General features: G+C 43.2%; 1 protein-coding gene across 4 annotated transcripts in view; it reads right to left on the bottom strand.

Moving 5' to 3' along the window:
- Positions 1–19,934, bottom strand: part of STK33 (serine/threonine kinase 33) — a 110,312-nt gene that overhangs the window by 36,212 nt on the left and 54,166 nt on the right. For all 4 annotated transcript variants that reach the window (XM_061564597.1, XM_061564594.1, XM_061564595.1 and 1 more), the window contains 4 exons: positions 17,135–17,239; positions 12,907–13,045; positions 8,204–8,289; positions 2,761–2,848 (listed from right to left, as the gene is read on the bottom strand). In XM_061564597.1, the coding sequence (XP_061420581.1) occupies positions 2,761–2,848; positions 8,204–8,289; positions 12,907–13,045; positions 17,135–17,239 (418 nt within the window). The remainder of the gene's footprint in view (positions 1–2,760; positions 2,849–8,203; positions 8,290–12,906; positions 13,046–17,134; positions 17,240–19,934) is intronic.

The following is a 19,934-nucleotide window of genomic DNA, read 5'->3' as shown; positions in this document are numbered from 1 at the left end:
GATAGAGAAGCCTGCAGGGAAAGCAAGACAAACAGATTTCGTGAAGTTATGAACCCTTCAGGGCCCTAGACTGTGCCTCACAATGAGAACCGATATCTATCCCAGCAGCAGACGCGGTGCTTTTGGTGAGGGCATTTGTGCCACTTACTTCTATAAACCAGCAATTTACCCTTGCGTACTGTGATGTCAATGCAACGGCTGTGTAACGTGCGTTTTAATATACATAACGCTCAAATGTGTTTATATTTGGCCACTGGCAAAATAAAGTTGCAGAGTATCACTTGTTGAGGACGCAGTGCTCTCCAAAGCAAGGTGCTGAAACTGTGAAGGGTTTTGCAGAAACATTTTAAGTGATAACGATGTTAATTGTTTACTTACACCCTTGTTGTAAGATCATTCGGACGTGAATGTTTTTTTCAACAGAGACTCAAGAATATTACAAGATTATACGATAGAATGTGAATAGAAATGGAAATTTTTTGCATGTAAATTGCATTACGTTAAATAACGTATTTAAGGAAGACATTTAATGGGAATTTACCTTTTGCTATATTCAGTATACATAAATATTGCTAAAAATGTTCATATTTAACTCTAACTCGCCTCTACATTAGCTTTATAACATAACGTGAAACGCACTATATTATAAAGCTAATGTAGAAACACGCTATCTTATAATAATGTCAACGTATATTATCACCGTATTGTTAAATGTGCATGCATGGGGTTTGTGCACCACTCTCTAAGATCTCCGTGACTTGGAATTAATATGTGACCATGATATACAACACCATTGGCAATGGTGTCTCAACCTAGAACACACCTCTCTCTCCTACGTTGATTCAGCATAGCACAAATATCTTGCGCATTGTGTTCACATCTGCAATGGTGCAACAGCAGCATCCTAATGTGGATGCTGGCCACACCACCACGCAGTGCGTTGTTCCTGCCTTGCGAGGTGCTCGCTAAACAGTCATTGACCATTCAGACGATGAGTTTGGATTGGGAGATCCTTATGTTTGTTCAAACCCAAACACGTTAACCTCCTAACGCCTCATCATTTTCCAGAAATAAAAACAGCTTAACAATAACATTGCGTTCAATTGCGCTGTGTATGCCGTATATGATAAATAATCGGAGTGGTGGCACAGTGGTTAGCGCTAAACAGTAATTGGCCAATCAGATGATGAGTTTGGATGGGAGATCCTTATATTGGTTCAAACCCAAACACGTTAACCTACTAAAGCCTCGTCATTTTCCCGATATAAAAACAGCTTAACAATAACATTGCGTTCAATTGCGCTGTGTATGCCGTATACGATAAATAATCGGAGTGGTGGCACTGTGGTTAGCGCAGTGTGCTCTGAACCCGATAGCCTGAGTTTGATTCCCAGCTTCGGCTCATGTGAATGGCAAGTGATATCTGAACTGGTCCTAGGCAATCCCTTCAGCAACCTGCACTAACCAGCGTGGTGAAGTATGGTCAATCAACTTCCCCGACTGAAAGGTGTGGGGAGGCAGTAGCCCATCAGCGGATTGATAAAAGACTCGGCACATCGGATGGCGCTGTTCAAACGAGGTGAGCATTCCACTGTTAATGAACATCAGTCCTTGTGCAGCAGCACAAAGGCCCACTGCTGACGCTCCACAAGGGCTTGGGGCATGTTGTGTGCGACTCTTGGGCAAGCACGGGTTAAAACAAACGCATTATTAAAACGGAAAGCCTACAGCCAAAGCAACTTGGCAGAACGTCATCAACGCATCAATATCAGTAATAAGCTGTATCTGTCACTCTGCGCACACTGCAAGACTGCAGAACAGGACATTGGGAGTGATGACTCGTGAGTTGCGATACATATGGCTCCTTCCTACCTCGCAGCACTTAAACGAGGCCTGATAAGAGCAGAACGAGATGCATTACCTTATAAAGTAGACTGACCACATGCTGAATCTCACGTAGTGAGGAAGGGGTGTACGTGCAGGTTTCTGTTAATATATGGACTGATATTGCCCACCTTTGTGAAATGCTACGCAAACCCGCACGGTTATTAACGGAAAATCAGATATTTCATCCTAATGAACATTCCCTACAGTAGTCCCCCAAGACTGAAATGCTTTATGGATCCAAAGGAGATTTTATTCAAGTCCCACAGACATTTCACATTCAACGCAGGGTTATATGGGACATTTAAAAAAATCCTGGTGGGTTTTTATTGAGTATAGGATACGAATGAAACAGCCCATACTAAGTGAGCGTATTGTTACATTTTCCTGTTGACGTGTCTCACTTTTGTTCATCGTGGGCATAACAAAACGTCATTAACGAAGACTTGCAAACGTGTGGCAATTGTTGTTTTGGACGAGTTAAAAGTCCCATTGAAATTCACATTCGTACAAGTTTATGTACGAGAAAGTTTAGCATTAATATAGCAGCTCGGGTCGAATGAATAAAACTCAAATGCAAAAATACTTCATTATAATTGCATGCCAAAGCTTGGTTATTGAAGAAAGTGACAGTGAGAGAGAGAGATAGATAGTTGTACCACACTGAAATGCCGAAGGGGGGAAATATTGTAAAACATAACGAAATAAAATAACAGATAAATTAGGCCCAGAGTCAAAGACAGTGACTGCGTACAGGGTTAATGACAACTCATTTTTGCATGGAATCATCGAAAGATGGAGAGACATGCAGATTAAGTGAAGGGGAGGGCAACGGCGAAACAGAGGACTCGGGACAAAGGGCAGACGTTGCCCTACCCATGTAGATGGGCGTTCCGCACGGAGACTGAAGCATCGAGGCAGCTCCATTTCCCTCCCGCACCGCCGACAGCCCAAAGTCCGTCACCTGTGGGGCGGGTAGATTGATATGGAGCGAGAGAGAGAGAGAGCGAGAGAGCAGTGCTTCCCCACGCGCTGCTCGGTGGCCGGCTGATTAAAGGGTGAGCGGCGGAGAGGCCGGGCTGCTCCGTTCCGTGGGCCTCGCCCGCTTAATGGGACTCTGCGGAGCTAATTAGCGCACCGGCCCCCTTTCCGCTGACAAAGATGCGCGGACGCTGCCTTTATTTAAAAATGAATGAGAGAAGGGCTTTGGATTTTTCCCCCCTTCTTCTTCTTCCTTTCTAGCCTTCCCCTTGCGCCGGTGCCCACAGCCCCTCCCGGGCGAGCCCTCTTGCCGTCTTTCTTTTGTGCGTTTCGTTTTCCCCGGCGTTCCTCCTGAAAATCAGCCGTCCGCGAGCCGCACGCCCGTTTCCCTTCGCTGAGTATTTACAGCACAGCAGCGCGTCCGTCGCCTGTGCGCGCCGCATACATAACCGCTTCCACGTGCTCCAAATCGCAAAGCAATATTCCCTTGGACCGTTGTTTGGCTCCACGTTAATTGACGCCCATTAGGTAGCCATCGCGGCTGTACGCTGGCTATTATTTATTCCGTCGCACGGACCGGTGTGGTGAAGTATGGTCCGACAACCCGCCAGACTTTCATCCAGATGTGGATTGATCCAAGGGTTATATATATGTACAATTTTATAAGTACGGACGGTATACATTTTCCCCAAGTCAGGACAGTCCTTAGTGAGTGCAGTGGGGAGGCCTTTATCCAGCAGTGGATTGAACAAACGCTCTAGGTTCGTGCGGGCATGAACCAAGGTGTAAAGCCGTGCATCTCTGTGAGGTCAATTATGTAGAACGATCACAGCCAAGCAGAAAACTTTATTCCACAACCAATCCAAAAGGGCCCACATAATAATTTGTTCTCTCTACGGCGAGTAAAAAAGAAAATGGACAAATATTCCCGTCAATTATTGTTGTTGTTTTGCTTCCAAATTTGTTTTTACTTTTCGTTTCTTTTGCATCTCACTTTGAGGTCGGCGTTAGTGTATTTTATAGATGCTACTTTGTTATTCCAGTTCTTAGCCCCTAGCTGCCTCGTCGTGTATCTGCAGCCCTTCGCTCGTGTCATCACTTTCCTCTTCTTTCATTTAAATCCGAGCTCCCGTTTTTCGGCGTCGTGCGCTACAGAAGGCATTCGAAGAGCCCCAACTTCTGTTCCCACCGTTGCGATCTTCACACTCAACTGTGGGATGAGCGCTGGGCAAAATTGACGCGCACGTGCCCGACGCCAGCGAGCCACACCAATGCGACACGGCCTCTTCAATCGGTGAATCCAGAGGGGTGCCCTCTGCTGGTCTAAAGAACACCCGACATTTATACAGAACTCGCCAATCCCCCCCCCCCCCCCCAGTGTTGGACTCGGAGCTGCGGATGAAAATTAGTTTTTACCTTGAGAGCACAGAATCAAGTGAAAGCACCCGTTGTTGTAACTCATTATTTTGTGATAATGGTGTTAGTATAGTACACCTCCTGGGCCATAAAAAAGCCTTTGCTGTAGTGAGAAATGTTTTGTTTATGTTTTTACTTGGCCTCATGAATGCCCTAACTACAAGAGTTGTGAATAGCTGAGGATCCTGTACGCGTTTTCCAAACTGGAGCCGGTCTTAAAATCCCAACTACAAGTTAGATGCCTTTTTGTTTTCGTGCGGCTACACTTGTGAAAGTGAACTGATGACCAATGCTAGGCATTGGCCGTGAGCAGGACCTTTAAAAATAAAAATCGGAAACAAAAATTTCAGCAAACTACCACAGCTATGAGAGAAGCCGAATGGTAAAGGCATTCACGAATGCCTTCATATGTTTTGTTTTACTAGACTAACCCACAGTGGCTTTATATTAATTATTGACAGCATAAAAATGTCCTCCATATGCATTTTAGAGTGTTTTATTTGATTTACCTACCTCGTATTTTAAAAATGTTTACAAATATTATTTTTTAAGTGTAAATAAGTTCGAATATTGTGAATAATTCTAAAGTATTGTTCATTCCCTTGATACTTGTCTGCATTTGTAACTAACACCGACGATGCCTGTGGTGTCTGATTTCAGTTTGTCGGGGTTCGTTTTTAAAACATGCATTGTGTAAAAAAAATCCCCCAACTCATACTTATCCACCTGCTTTAAATAATCATTCCTCCCCTATGTCTGTCACGGTGACTTGTAACGTTATCAATAATTTTGGCACTCACAAACATGCACATAATGATGCACGGACCGGCAGATGAACAATCATGGCTTGATGCATCTGCTTAATATAATAATGACTCACACGTTACACAAATCAGCTTGGCAACCATTACTTTGCATTATTAAATGTTTGAGTCATTTGCAGAATAATTGGAGCTGTATTAAGTGACACGAAACTTTACACCTCCAGATGCAATGACGCCTCTGTGGAACCGTTTCCACCCCCGCCCCCCTGCTCTCTGAGAATTAATATACAATGTGGTGCATTTATTTTCATACAGCATCAAATACAAAGGTGTCTCTGGATGCTGGAATTCATACCTGCATATAAATGCATACACCACATATGCTGCTCGGAGGCAAAGTGTGCGGAATGTAAATTTTGCTTTACATAAAATAAAATATATAATACGAGTAATGTCATTTGCTGGGGGTGTTTTTTGTTACTCTGCAAAGAAGCATGTTCAGGTGCAGTTTTTTTGCCGCGTATATATTGTCATTGTGGTCTTAGGTGTAATAATGTACCAACACTTTACACGGAAGTGAATTATGTTACGTTTGTAAATTATAGCAAGCAATCGTCACGGTTGTACTGGAGCGAAAACTGGCCCCCAGCATAGGAATGTGGAATTTCCACCACTCCCTCAGGGCCACCGACAGGTATAAGCACCGCCTCCTTTCTCATTTGAACAGCGACAAACTTTGAATTCTGACTTACTATAAAACACATTTATGCCATGATAACATATTATTCGATTTAGAACGCCGCATGCATGTATGTTTTTGGACTTCTTTTGTACCGTACGTAGCCAACTGTGCTAATCGGAGGTGCGGGGAAAGAAAACAACCTAAACACGAGAAACAGTTCTAAAGACAAGAAGCAGTGAAAAGGTGCCATACATAAAATCAATACTCAATCCTATAACACCTCACGTTACAACCCACACAAATTCCTCAATTGTCTCCCAAACCACACTAACATGCACCAATAAACCAGTAAGGCGTGTGTGTACATGAGCAAAGATAAAACAAAAAGACCTATAAAGTATCCACCACTGTACAAAGTGTGTGTTTGTGTGTGCTCAATCATATGTAAACCCACACTCCGTTCGTTGCTTGCATTAATAACTAAGATCTAATTAACTTCTGCAGACAACCGCCCTCTTTCATTAATGGCCACAAAGGCTCGCATGCGCAAAGTTGTAGCTGAGAAAGCAAAATGAGGCTTGCGTCATAAGTTCCAAGCACCCTTTCCGTGGAGATAACCCCAGGAGTGGGATAAGCCCCAAATAAAACCTGCCCTTGGTAATACACCCACGACTCCCTCGGCACACACTTGAGTTTGGGGAACAAACATTTCGCCTGGCCGCATTTAACCCCAATATCAGCAGCAGCAGCAGCACTAGGCCCAGCTTTTAATGCTGAGTTAACACAGTGGAGGACTTTTCACCAGCAGCAACGGCCAATTAGAAGGCAAATTAGGAGGCAATTAGGAGCCGTGCAGCATCGGGGTCTCAAAATAAACATCGGGGGGGTAGAGAGAAATAAAAATTAAAGGTGCCAATTATAGAATCCAATTAGAGGATTTTGAAATTTGAGTGAGGCAGCTTTAACTGAACCTGCGCCCTCTCAAGCATGCACAGTCTTCGCTGCGCAGTTCCATAGGGGGATCATTTCCGTGAACGTCATGTGAAATTATATTGTTATAAATAATAATATACCTTAACTTCATGAGTGTGAGGTTAAAATAAAGGACGTGCTTTTCAGTCCACATCTATATGTAGTACCACAAATTAAACCTGTATGCACGCTATAAATTTGATATATATAAATATAAAAAGACTAAACTCAGCGTCCCCATGTTCTTTTAAACTTTGAACATATCGCACATTCCCAAAGGAGAGGCCGGTCCCTTCATAAGACAACCATTATTGCCATCGCAGTTGGTGCTCGCTATAGTGACACATGCAGAAAGATGGACTGCTGACCCTCGTCGGGATGTGAACTCACAACCTGTTCATCATTAGCCAGTGTCACAACTTCGCAAAATAGCGACGATGCCCTTTCGGAAAACATGCGGCAGATACTCACTAATTGGGGCTGGTAATTCCATTGTTGGCTTCACTCAAAAGGTGTCTCACCAAGAGGATAAAACCCCAAGTCGATCTGCCAAACCCAGAACTTTAATTTACAACCATCTGATTGTAAGTCGCACTTTAACCACGGCCCCTCCCCCCCCTCAGCTATCAGTAGAATAATACGGCGAGTGATGCAACAGAACACCACTGATTTAAACTACCGTGCAAGTCCACCATTGGAACCTCATTTGCCAGTAAAAAATATGATAATTGTTTTTTTTACCCTTCTATCTGGCAACAAAACTGACACCTTTTTTTTAACAAGGAGTCATGTTTACATAGACCACAATACCTGCAGTCATAATGCAAACAAAAAAACATTACTCTGTATGCACTGTCCTTGAAGTTGATTGGTCCACACCCGAGACAGCTTTCCTTAGAGCCTAGTCTCACATGGGTTACTGGCAAATGAGGACTTCAAGGACAGTGCATACAGAGTTATGTTTTTTGTTTGCATTATGACTGCAGGTATTGTGGTCTATGCAAACATGACTCCTTGTAAAAAAGGTGTCAGTTTTGTTGCCAAATAGAAGGGTAAAAAAACCAATTATCATACCTTCTTGGTTCTTTCGGTAAAGTCACGTAGAAGGGAAGTAATAAAATAATAAAAATAAAACATAATAAAATAAAATAATTTATTATGTTTTATTTTTGTTATTTTATTACTTCCCTTCTACGTGACTTTACCGAAAGAACCAAGAAGATGAATCCCTGCAGTCACGAAAGAAGCTTTAAATCGAAAAACAATCATACTGTGCAAGTGTTGGCGATAGTGCTGCATAGGTCTCGGAAATGTACGTGGAATTTCACCGCGTAACGAACTAATTACTACGTCATGCAACGAAACTGCAGACCCACGCTCAAGCCAACTGGGTGCAGCGGCCGTGCTTTTACTCTGGAGGATATGGCGTTGATCCCTGTGTCTAAGTGGCTGCCTCCTGTGCGTTCAGCTGCGGGCCCAGGGGACAACAGGGGGGGGACTTTACCCGAATGTCGAGGTGGTCGATTCCCTCGTGCGGCTCGCTGCTCTTCGCCAGAATGTTTTCCAGCTTCAGGTCCCGGTGCACGATGTCTGGTGCCGTCAGCAAGAGACAATTATTCACCACGATACACGCTCTGCCATTTTTACGGTTTTGTTCACTCCGTCAGCCTAAATGTAAAACGATCACGTAACTTTGCATGTCATTTGTGCGTATTGTAAACAGTCGATTGTTGACACACTCAATTTCAGGTATGTATCATTACGGTAACTATACGTTTGGATCGATGAGTCATTAACATACCTATAAGCTGCCCTTGGGCTATCAGCATTCCCCTGTGGAGGGGTTCTATTTATCAAACAACCTTTTGTTTAACGGGACCCTTGCTATAGCGGACATCACGTGGGCTTCATTAACACATCTTAAGGATGGCTGTGGGAGTCTCATCAGAGGTCCCTGCAAAGAGCACAGGAAAACCACGAGACAGCTTATGCTCGACCTCATGCTCTTACTCAAGGTCTTGGGATTGACCTCCCGCAACGCCCACCTCCGAGTTTTCTCCGAGCCTCTCCCGTCGGCAATCAAAGGGTCGGACACTCTACATCAGAGCCGGAACCACGTGCGGCTTCTGCGAGTTTCCCATCTTTGGCATTAGCCCCCTCCATGAGCCAAACGGCACTGCAGAAAAAAAATGTCGAGTATAATTTTTTCTCTTGGACGGAAATAAAAAAAAAACCCAGCGTGAGCCAACAGCGCTCCAGGCTATGCAGTTTTCATCACGAATAAGTATTTTTTATTTAATAGGCTCCAGGTTTAAAATATATATGAAGAATGTGAACTAATGTCCTGTGTGTAGACGTGTCAGCGACGCTTTGATTTTAAATTCCATATTTTACGTGCCACTCAGCAGGTGGCGGTATAGACCCACATTTCACATCATCCAACTGGTGGCAAAAGATGTACAAATTTCCTATCGTATTAAGTACAAATATCCCCTGTACAACCTTTAACAGACTGCACTTTAACGAACTGTAGGGGCCAGTGCTGACATTATCATCATGATCATCACGATCTATGGGCTGATAGCCCGTAGAGTGTCCATTGCACATTTCATCATTTGTTTCCACCTTCTTGTTTTGCGCCAATTTTGCTTGAGGAGTGCCACACATCTTCCTGGCACCAGGCTCTGATGTCGCCGTCAAGCCATTCCCTGTTAGGTCTAAGTCAGTGGTTCTTAACCTGGGTTCGATCGAACCCCAGGGGTTCGGTGAGTCAGTCTCAGGGGTTCGGCGGAGGTTAAGACACACACCCGACTCAAATGATTGTGCACCAGTAAAACATATACCTATGTTTTGAATTTGAAAAAATCATATTTTATTTTTACAATTAAGAAGGGTTCGGTGAATGCGCATATGAAACTGGTGGGGTTCGGTACCTCCAACAAAGTTAAGAACCACTGGTCTAAGTGCTGAAAGCGAGCACCTAATAAGGGTCATGTGACCAACACCAAACCTGGCCGATTTTGATTGCCACAAGTGCTGGGTTTTTCGACACTTTTAAGACTGAGTCGAACTCTGCAAGGCCCAGGACCGCTTCACATATCACTCGCCACCGAGAGTAGCGACGGTCAGGAATCAAACTCAGTTGGCTGGCCGGGGTATTGCTCGGGGTGTGTGAACCACTGTGCCACCGCTCTGTGTTGACACGATCAACCCCAGCGACCGGAAGCAGAAGAGGATAAAGTATCAGAGCAGTGAATTTGAACAAATTGAAGGTCAGTTATATAGAGTTCTACACTGACATGAAGTGAGGTTTTTTATGACATAGTTTTGTGGCAGATTCACTGCCATTAATACAGTGCTACAGTGAACTGCAGTGAAATGTTTTATGACTTCGTTTTGTGGCAGTTTCACTTCCATTAATACAGTGCTACAGTGAAATGCAGTGAAGTGTTTGATGACATACTTTCGTGCAAGATTTACTGCCATTAAATTTACACAAGATACAATTATACTCTGCCCGATTTTTTCGTAAATATTACAGCTGGGTTACAGCTTCCGTCCTAGGACGGGCAAACAAGCTAGTCTTTAATAAATGTCTTTAAGGACATCCTCCATTACGTAGTGTCCAGTGGAGTCATACCTCGTAATGCTATGCCAACAAACATTAGTATATAAGAATGATGTTTAACAATTAGTCCAAAAATAGCTAAAATCTTGAAGTATGTTTTTGTATCAAATATTTTTGTAAACATCTTGTGCCCATGAAACTTGTTTTCATTACTGCAGTTACAACATTAGGTGAAATGTTTATAGTGTCTCTTGGTAATATGTCAATAAAACATTACATTACTCATAAAATAATAAAACAAAGCAGCAACTACTGTGAATTATTCAACAACACACCCACACATAATCCCAGATTAACCCGGATGACAACACGCAACACAACACAACTCAATCCCACTTCCATAAACACGAGACACAAACAATGGAACCACACAAGCTCGCGTGAGATCTCTCTTCCGCTACTCTTAGGATCTTCCGCAACACAAAAACATAACTCTGATATGTTTTTTGTTTGCATTATGGCTGCAGGTATTGTGGTCTATGCAAACATGACTCCTTGTAAAAAAGGTGTCAGTTTTGTTGCCAGATAGAAGGGTAAAAAAACAATTATCATATTTTTTACTGGCAAATGAGGTTCCAATGGTTTTTAATGCTTACCCCGAGCTCTCATACTCTGATGGTGCATTGTCTTTGAGTTGTGCGCCTTTTGGCGTCATCTGGTCCAACCCATGTGAGACTAGGCTCTAAGGAAAGCTGTCTCGGGTGTGGACCAATCAACTTCAAGGACAGTGCATACATTATCAGAGTTATGTTTTTTGTTTGCATTATGACTGCAGGTATTGTGGTCTATGCAAACATGACTCCTTGTAAAAAAGGTGTCAGTTTTGTTGCCAGATAGAAGGGTAAACAACCAATTATCATATTTTTTACTGGCAAATGAGGTTCCAATGGAAGGTCAAAATTTTTTCATATTAAGGAATTGTGCGGGTTCGTTTTTCACCATTCGTCCAGGTGGCCCTTTATTTTCTTAAGCTCATTATAAAAGTCACAGTTAATGACATTTTCACGGCGTGCAGGATTGTTTTGTCTGCCGTGAGTACCGAGGAGGCGTGGAGTGATGTGTTAATGCGTGATTTCCACGGGGAGAAATCTGATTTCTCCGCACGAGGCTCATGACTAAGGCTGAAAATACCAAGCTGCGCTATTTTCTTTTCAAAAATCAGTCCACTTCAGCAGTGATAACATGTGACAACCAGTCCAGCGAGAATGCTTCTGAACTATCTCTGCAGGAGTTGAGTGTTTCGAGTATTCTTCCCTCGCAGTGGCCTACAGGAGCTGTTTTTGTTCTTTTTTCTGGTCACTCGTTTCCTGCTATAAGCTCAAATACACAAGAAAGAACCTGGCCAAACATCCTTAATAGGACTTGCCTTAACAAAAGTCTTATGGACCCAGTGAGGCTTTCCTGGGTAAATAAAATTGAATCACTATTATCCGGTTGGTTAGCTCTTTGGTTAAGTTGGAAGGCTGCAAGTTCAAATGGAGGCTGGTTCAGCCCATCATCCCTCTGCGGTTGATGAAATGCATTCCATATTCTTAGGTTTTTTTCGGTAAAATCACGTAGGTAAAAAAATTAAAATTAAAATTAATAAAAGTTAAACAAAATAAAAATAAAAAATTAAAATTATGACGTTTCGGAGGCAACACAAGCTTCCGTCTTCAGGTGGAACCGTCACAGCACGCTTGCTGTATCAAGTAAATGAGATTTTTTTGATTTATTTTTACTTTTATTAATTTTATTTTTTTACCTACGTGAATTTACCGAAAAAAACCTAAGAATATGAATCCTTGCAGTCACGAAAGCTTTAAATCTAGAATCAAATGCATTCCACTTTGTGGGACGTCAACAGTGGTCACACTATATACAGAAACTGGTTTCCACCGCGTGGATGTGGAATTTACACTGCTGGCTTCGGGCTACCGATGGGAGTTTGAATGCAGCCCCAACACTCGTTTGAGCGTTAGATTTGACATTCATGGAGTCAGCCTTTTTTCATTTTAGTCAATGGAATTTTAGTCAAGCCATAAGTCTGTGAATTTCATCGAGTCATTTTCAAAGTCTCATTGCCTAGAGCAGTCACTATTAGTCATTATTAGTAATTAATCGTTGGTGTGAGGGGCATGCAATGTTACCCCCTCAAAATTATGTATGTATGTTGAACTTCTTTCGCACCGCACGTAGCCAACCACGCTAATCGGCGGTGCTGGGGAAGGACTACAACTAAAACGCATTTATTGACAAGTTAGTTGACAAGTTCGACAATAAGTGACATCAGTAAAAATGTAAATAGCCAATTACCATTTTTTGATCTTCCTTAGTGCACTGCAGTCTCTGATTATGTGACTAAATTATCTTCGTCTGCGTTTTCATTCAAATTTTGTCTCGTCAAATCGTAGCCAGTCGTTAGCAATCGCCACGCTTGACGACTGCCGTCCACTCACAATCAACCGTCGACTCAAGATTACATTTTAACAAACAAACACGCGAACTCACACACTTCGTGGACGAGCATGTAAAAATCTCCCAACTTCACGAAACGACATGAACCACCGCCTTGACGTTTTCCACCGCGGGCCACACACCGTGCTTGTGCAGGTACGCGATGGCTGCCGCCAGACTGTGAGCGACGTGCCTCGCCTCGGCCTCCGACAGCCGCTTCCTCTGCTCCAGCACGGCCCGCAGCTCCCCCAGCTCGCACAGCTCCATGACCAGGTAGACTCGCTGCACGCGCAACGCGGCCGCAGGCACTTCGTTAAATAAAAAAGAAGACAGCCTGGAGCGGTGGACGCGGCGGCTCACAGGTGAGGTCCCGGGTTTCAATTCGGGCAGGCTCACCCGTAATTAAAAACGTGTTCTCACGTGTTAAGCAAGTTAGGTCGATGGGCCACGGCATAAGCATGTGGTGTATTGTTGAACTTCTTTCGCATCGTACGTAGCCAACCGTGCTTGTCGGAGGTGCGGGGGGAGGACGACAAACTGTGGTGGGAAAATGTGCGGATATTTACACCTCTTCCAAGATGTCTTGGACCGCTTGGAAGATGATGTCAAAATGCCTTTTCGGAGGTCTCTCTTGAGCTCTCTCTCTCGTGAAGGCCCTTCCTCCAAGGGTGGTGTGAGCAAGTAATTGCTGGCCTACACCATGACCAATTTACCTGTCAAGTTGATGGTCTCGGTTCAGCCACCAGTGACGACACACACTAAAACCCATCACGTAACATTTTGGTCCCGCACAATCGTAATATTGGCTTGACTTACATACGACGATCTCATAGGGGAGCCCGTGCGAAAGCGTAAAAGATAAATACGCCACTTGCAGGATGTTCAGAAATCCCGTGACAAATGGCGTTGTGTGGGCTGTTCAGAAACACATGGGTAACACTGCCATTTGAGATTTCCCAATGGATTATTTGTCTCATGCAATGATTCCAATAGCACAAATGAACTCCATTGGGGTAGAAAGACCAATAGCATTCAATACGAGGCAGCCTGTGTGTGCTGTTACAGGCAAAGGTGAAAGTATATTTGTGCTCAAATGCTAATTTAACTTGGGCAGCCCTGAGCCAATGAAGGAGATCCCACATTTCTATGTCAGAGGCAATTCTCTCCAAAGAATGATCACTGTTAGAATTTCCAGCAAGTGATGCTTCTATTAACGGTCTACGTAGGGTGGATGGACTGAGATTACCACTGCTTATTTGACATCTCGTGCATATACGTGGGGGACCGACCATGGCTGCTGCTGCTGATGATGTGTTCAAAATGCAACACATCTGACCAAGGTGCTCAAACGGATGGGAAGACTCACTACCAAATATTGACTCTGGAAATGAGAAAATTAGAAGAAAAAGAATAAGAAGAGAAAACATTGTGGCAAGGAACACAGCGAGTGTCCAATGGTGAAGCTGTTGTTCCCTTTTGTACGAATACGAGAGGAGAGCCCTGACAGTAAACGAAGAGCTCCACCCAGTGACTGGTTTGAGCAAATAAAGCAGCGACATCTTGGAATCTCTTTGTGGCCACGTGACATCAACGACTCGCTCGCCTAATTTTAAAACGCACAACGACCCAATAAAGATGTTCGCATTGTTGTGGCGAAGATAAATAACCACGTAGATGAGTAGAGAATGTGTCGCCTGCATAAATCTGTCTCTCCCTCATTAAAAAAAATATATAAACAAGCCTCCTTTATACATCTCTCCGCGTAAAAAAACGCCTTATTGAGACGTTCAGTGTTAATGATTAAATGTGTTTATTTTATGTTAGATTGGCAGTCAAAAACATTGTTTAAATAAAATGTTGTTGTAAATGTGAACTCGTGTTTTACGACTACATTTTTCATTGTTTAGTGGCCTCTCATTAACATAGAAAGATATGGTTCGAAAAATGTTTTCATGATGAGTCTGTAAATGAATACGTGTTTAAATGGTTTATATATGTGTATAATGAACAGCAGGGAATTATTCGACATTCATCTGACAGCCTTCTCATGAAAAGAGTCTACCTAATATGCAAACCACTGAACCTTCACCTTTGTAAAAAGAAGGAAATCGCCCATTCAAATTTTTTGTATTGCTAATCCATGCATTTAGTGAAGCATCCATAATGCACTTTACAGCGTGATTACTACATATCTCAACGATGTTGCTAAGCCGAAGATTTACAGCCAGGACCAAAGCAAATGTGAGAACATTCTTTTTGTAAACCAACTGAATAATAAGGAATTGTACAAAAGAACGGCATATTGAACGCGCCAATGCCTATCGTGTGCTGCACTACGAGTGTATTTAAATGACAGCGTGTATTATATTCCAACTTTACTTTGCTCTTTATTCTGGACCTTGTTAGCGCAATGTATTGTGGTGCGGAGACATTCAGACTATCCTCATCCGTCGCTCAGCCATCAAACATTAATCACAGCAGGAACAAGACACCCTCACAACGCCTGCGTTATTCACTCTCAACTTGGCTGTGTTCACAATGGGACAGGCGAGTCCATATTATATTCCGAATTTTCCTACAGATCTTGCCTAATAAAACCAGTACTGCCAAAAGACACCGTGTGGAGCAATTTCCTCACCAATTCTCTTTTGTGGAGTAATTAAAATATCACTGGAAATAATCACATGACAGTACTATTGTTTGTACAAGGCTTCACGTTGAACTGGTGTTACAACAAAGGTGCGTTTCCCATGCTTGATCAAAAGGTATTGATTTTTGAGGAACGTTTTCTTTGATGTAAGTGCTCATTCATCGTATCTGAAAATTGGATTTGCAAAATCGATTTGGTTATCCTTCATAACACAAAGAACAAAGAGTAAATAATATCCAACCCTTGGGTCAATTAATTGGCCGTGCCCACGGGACCCGTTTGACCATACTTCACCGCGGTCGTCCCTGTGGGTTGGTGAAGGGGGTTGCGAGGACTGGTTCAGATGTCATTTACAACTTGTGTTAGCCATGGCCGGGAAATCGCCAGAACACGTAACACAGAAGGGAGCAGCTTCACCATTGGACAATCATTGTGTCCCTTCCCAGAATGTTTTAGCCATGGCCGGGAAATCACCACAAAACTTAACACAAATATATGCGACGAAAAATATGCGGCTGATTTGGGCCACTTTCAACGTCAGCATGACACTGCGACAGCACTGTTAATCTAATGTCATTTATTTATTGATAAAGGGAGACTTTAAATCTATAAGTGTAACTCTCGATTAACGTAAGGGTTTCAATTTCATTTTGGTGTTTTTTACGTGGACCAATTCGCCTGCAAATCCATCAATGTCTTAGGCAATAGAAATAAAGCGAACCCCGGCTTGAGGTTTGAGCGCCCAGATAGCTTACATGGCCACGGAACCGTGCAAAAACAGCAGTATCCTGTGACTAACAGCAGCAATGGTTTAGAGACATTACCCACTCAAGAGGGCAGCCACACCGAAGCTGTCGGCACAGCAATCGGCTCTCCGCCGAGACCCAATTTTGAGAAGTGAAAGAGCATTCCTTAATTCTCTTTGACAGGCGCGGCCAATGGAAGTAGCTTTTTTTTGTAAAAGTGTCAGAGGTGCCGAGACATGGCCACCGGTGGCCTTTGCCCCCAGAGTGCCACATACCAGGGGATTAGGAAGGAAACGGAGGACAGGTAAACGGTTAACACAACCTGCAGTTCACACCAGCAAACAGCTTCCCCTGCAATTAACCGAGAGATAAAACAGAACTTAAGGTATCTCGTTTCCCCCCAGCATGCGAGGTCGTGCCATACCTGTGGATGTTGTCAAAACGCCTTCAAATTCCTTACAAGGCAAGGTCAGTTAATAGTGCAATGGATCTCTAGCAGTTTGCCTTATGCCAACAACAGCTGCAGCAGCAGACTACGTGCTGTCCTTTAGAGATGACACAAGCCCTCGTCTGGCAGAAGACTCACAACGATGCTGGCAGCAGTGAAAGACTGCATGTGCTGCTCTTAGTTAAATAAAACATCCACAAAGTACGATCGAGTCAAAGTGTCTCCATGCCCAAACAAGCATTCAGTTGCCACTTATTTCTATTGGTGGCCCTTAGCCAGCAAAGGCAATTCTACATTCCCATGGGTGAGGGCCAGTTTATATGATGACCACTGCCAACTTCCCAAAAAGTTAGACTTGTTTTATCCACCCCCAGAGGGATTATGGGGCTGAGTTGACCCTTGAAAGGATTGTAGCCTTCCAAATGTGAGTCGAACACTATAATTGCAAGATCATAACCAAAATAGCAACGACTGTATGCATAGCGAGCGCCGCTGAGAGACACGATCATGACTCGTATCCCATTTACCTTGTGGGTCTCCAGCACCTCTTCCAGGTGGATGATGTTCTGATGTTGAACTCGCTTCAGAATGGCCACCTCTCTCTCCAGGAGCCGTACCCCAGAGCTCCCGGCCTGGGTACACAGGAGCAGAGATCCACGTTGTTCTGGGTAAAGTGAGGTGGTAGTGTGTGTGTGTTATGGAATTCTTAAAGCCACGGTACGCTTAGCTATTGTTATCACTCCTATGCCGAAGCATAAAGTCAGCCGAAAGTGTGACTCCTACTGTCGTATCTGGTGTAGAGGACGTGGCTCTCCTACCTCACCGCACTTGGTAGAATTCAACGTAAAGCAATCAGGTTGACTGATGATCCAGCAATCACCGATTCACTCTGGTCACTCGCTCACTGGCGTTCAGTCGCCTCCTGATCACCCGTCTGTCACCACTGCCACGGTTCATGTTCCCACGAACTTCACTCATTGATTCCTCGGCTCATGCTGAGGACTCAATTTCAGTAGAATGACCATTTCGTCTCGTCCGCCGTCGTCCATCGTACCGCAGGTGAAAGCATTTCTCGTTTTGCTTCTTACCTTGCACTGCTCGACTATGCAATTGCCTCCCATCATCTCTTCTCCCAATTTCTTACAACCTTACTCAATTCAAAGGTATTCACTCTTTTTTGTTGCAACGTTAATAGGGCTCCTTATTTGCTGGCAGCTTGGTGTCTTGGGCCTCTGGGGCCTGCGCTCGGTAACCGTTGTGGGGAAGGAAAAAGAAAACCCTCCAAAAACCATTCCCTTGCATCCCGCAGCGTGTCTCCCTGCCACGCCACCAAAGTGAAACAAGAGCACAGAGACGGCCACAGCGGAGCGGACAATGGGCTCTGCTCACACGCAGGAGCAGCCCAATCCGTGCTGGCAGTGGTGTACAAGTACAAGTACTAAAAAACACTGACCACATTCATCAGTAGCGCCGGGCGTTCAACAGAAATAATAAAATAACGGACTGCCGTTTTTGGGCAATGGTGTCCATTGTTGTTCAGAAGAAGGGCCCTCTTCTCACTCTCCCTGCTTTGAAGCAGGGCCGTTGTCAAAAAAATGCCAGGCGATTGTTTATTGGTTTTTGTTTCTGTTAACCAAATACCACAACAGTGACCTGATCGAGGATGTGCGGAATCTCGTTTTGTGGCTATTGGGAAACAAGTTAGAGTTTAAATTTCGATTTAAAGCTTTCGTGACTGCAGGGATTCATCTTCTTGGTTATTTCGGTAAAGTCACATAGAAGGGAAGTAATAAAATAATAAATATTAAACATAATAAAATAATTCTCTCGAGGCGACAGCGTCTAAATTTTTAGGATAATTTCAATAAATTTTTAGACGCTGTCGCCTCGACAGACCTGGTCTTCGCCTGAGGACGGCTGCTTGTGTTGTGGCCGAAACGTCGTGAGAATTATTTTATTATGTTTTATTTTTATTATTTTATTACTTCCCTTCTACGTGACTTTACCGAAAGAACCAAGAAGAAGTTAGAGTTTACTAGACTGTATACAAATCCCGTATCCTAAACTTCTAGTATATTGGAGAAATATATGTATGTACAGAGTGGCCCAAAAAGTCAGGACACAGAGGATAATTTCAATATTTTAACACTGGCATAAACAAAAAACAATCAATGTTTATTATATCAGTTCATATTTGATCAATTATCATTATTAATAGCTATGTTTTGTCTTCCTCTTAAGATGAAATTTAAAAATGGAAAGAAAATTGACTGAAGACGAACGAGCTAAAGAAGATGAAGGCAGCAGGTGCCAATCAGTTGCTGAAGACGTTAATACGTTGCACCCTGACAGAAATATTGGATTTTCCTCTGCCAAAAAAGTTATCAGGAGCTTTAATGTTAATGGCAGTCAGTTTGAATATTTTAAAATAAATAGATAGCCTTGCGTGATTTGTTAAAATATAATCACCCGATGTATCCTGACTTTTGCGCCACTCTGTGTATCCCAAATTAAGAGTAAAAATAAAAAACCCCACCATACATGTCAAGACACTGATCCACCCAGCCACCCCCAATGACTGATTCGTTGATATTATCAAGGGTGCAGAGAGAGAGGGGGGGGTCAATATAGGAAGGAAGACAACGAAGGCGACCCCCAGACAATGAAGGCCCTCATTGCTTTATTTTGGTGATTTCGAAAAGTGTATTGGTTTGGCCATGTTTGTTTGTTCTAGTACAGAGTTAGACTGATGCCCTTAATCTAAGTTGTCTTGTGGTTGTTGTTGTTGTTGTTTGACTTGCATCCCACTAGGATTTTTGCACACAACGTTGGTGTACGGTGTTTTTTTTCTGCAATATTTTGCTGTCTTTTCTTGGATTTTCTGTTTGCACTTAGTCACATATTCATTTTAAGATGTTTTTTGTTCATGTTTTAGTTTTTTGTTTGTTGCGGTTGCACCCGATTCAAGAGCCGAATGGCTCACAGGGCTATACCTAATAAATGAACTTGAACTTGAACTCATTGCCATCAACAACCCGTGTTTCGCACGATCTCGCACCTCAAGCAAAATTTATATTCTGGCAAGATGGTTGCCAATTCCAAAGTTTCATATATATATGAAGGACTTAAATAAGTAACTTATTCATTGCTTTCCATGGTTAAATTGAAGGCTCTGCCAATTAATATTTTATACCTAGGCCCATAAATGTAAATTCTAACGTTATGGGGTCTGGTCTGATTTAACTATCGGAGGTGAATTTAATTTTAAGTTATTGGCCTCCTGTGGTTACATAAGTGTACGACCGTTAAGTTTGAACACTTACACTT

The sequence above is a fragment of the Lethenteron reissneri genome, chromosome 33 (genome assembly GCF_015708825.2).
Source record: "Lethenteron reissneri isolate LAM-NWPU_2019-01 chromosome 33, ASM1570882v1, whole genome shotgun sequence".
In the NCBI taxonomy this organism is placed as follows: Eukaryota; Metazoa; Chordata; class Hyperoartia; order Petromyzontiformes; family Petromyzontidae; genus Lethenteron; species Lethenteron reissneri.
This window is presented reverse-complemented; position numbering and strand designations above follow the sequence as displayed.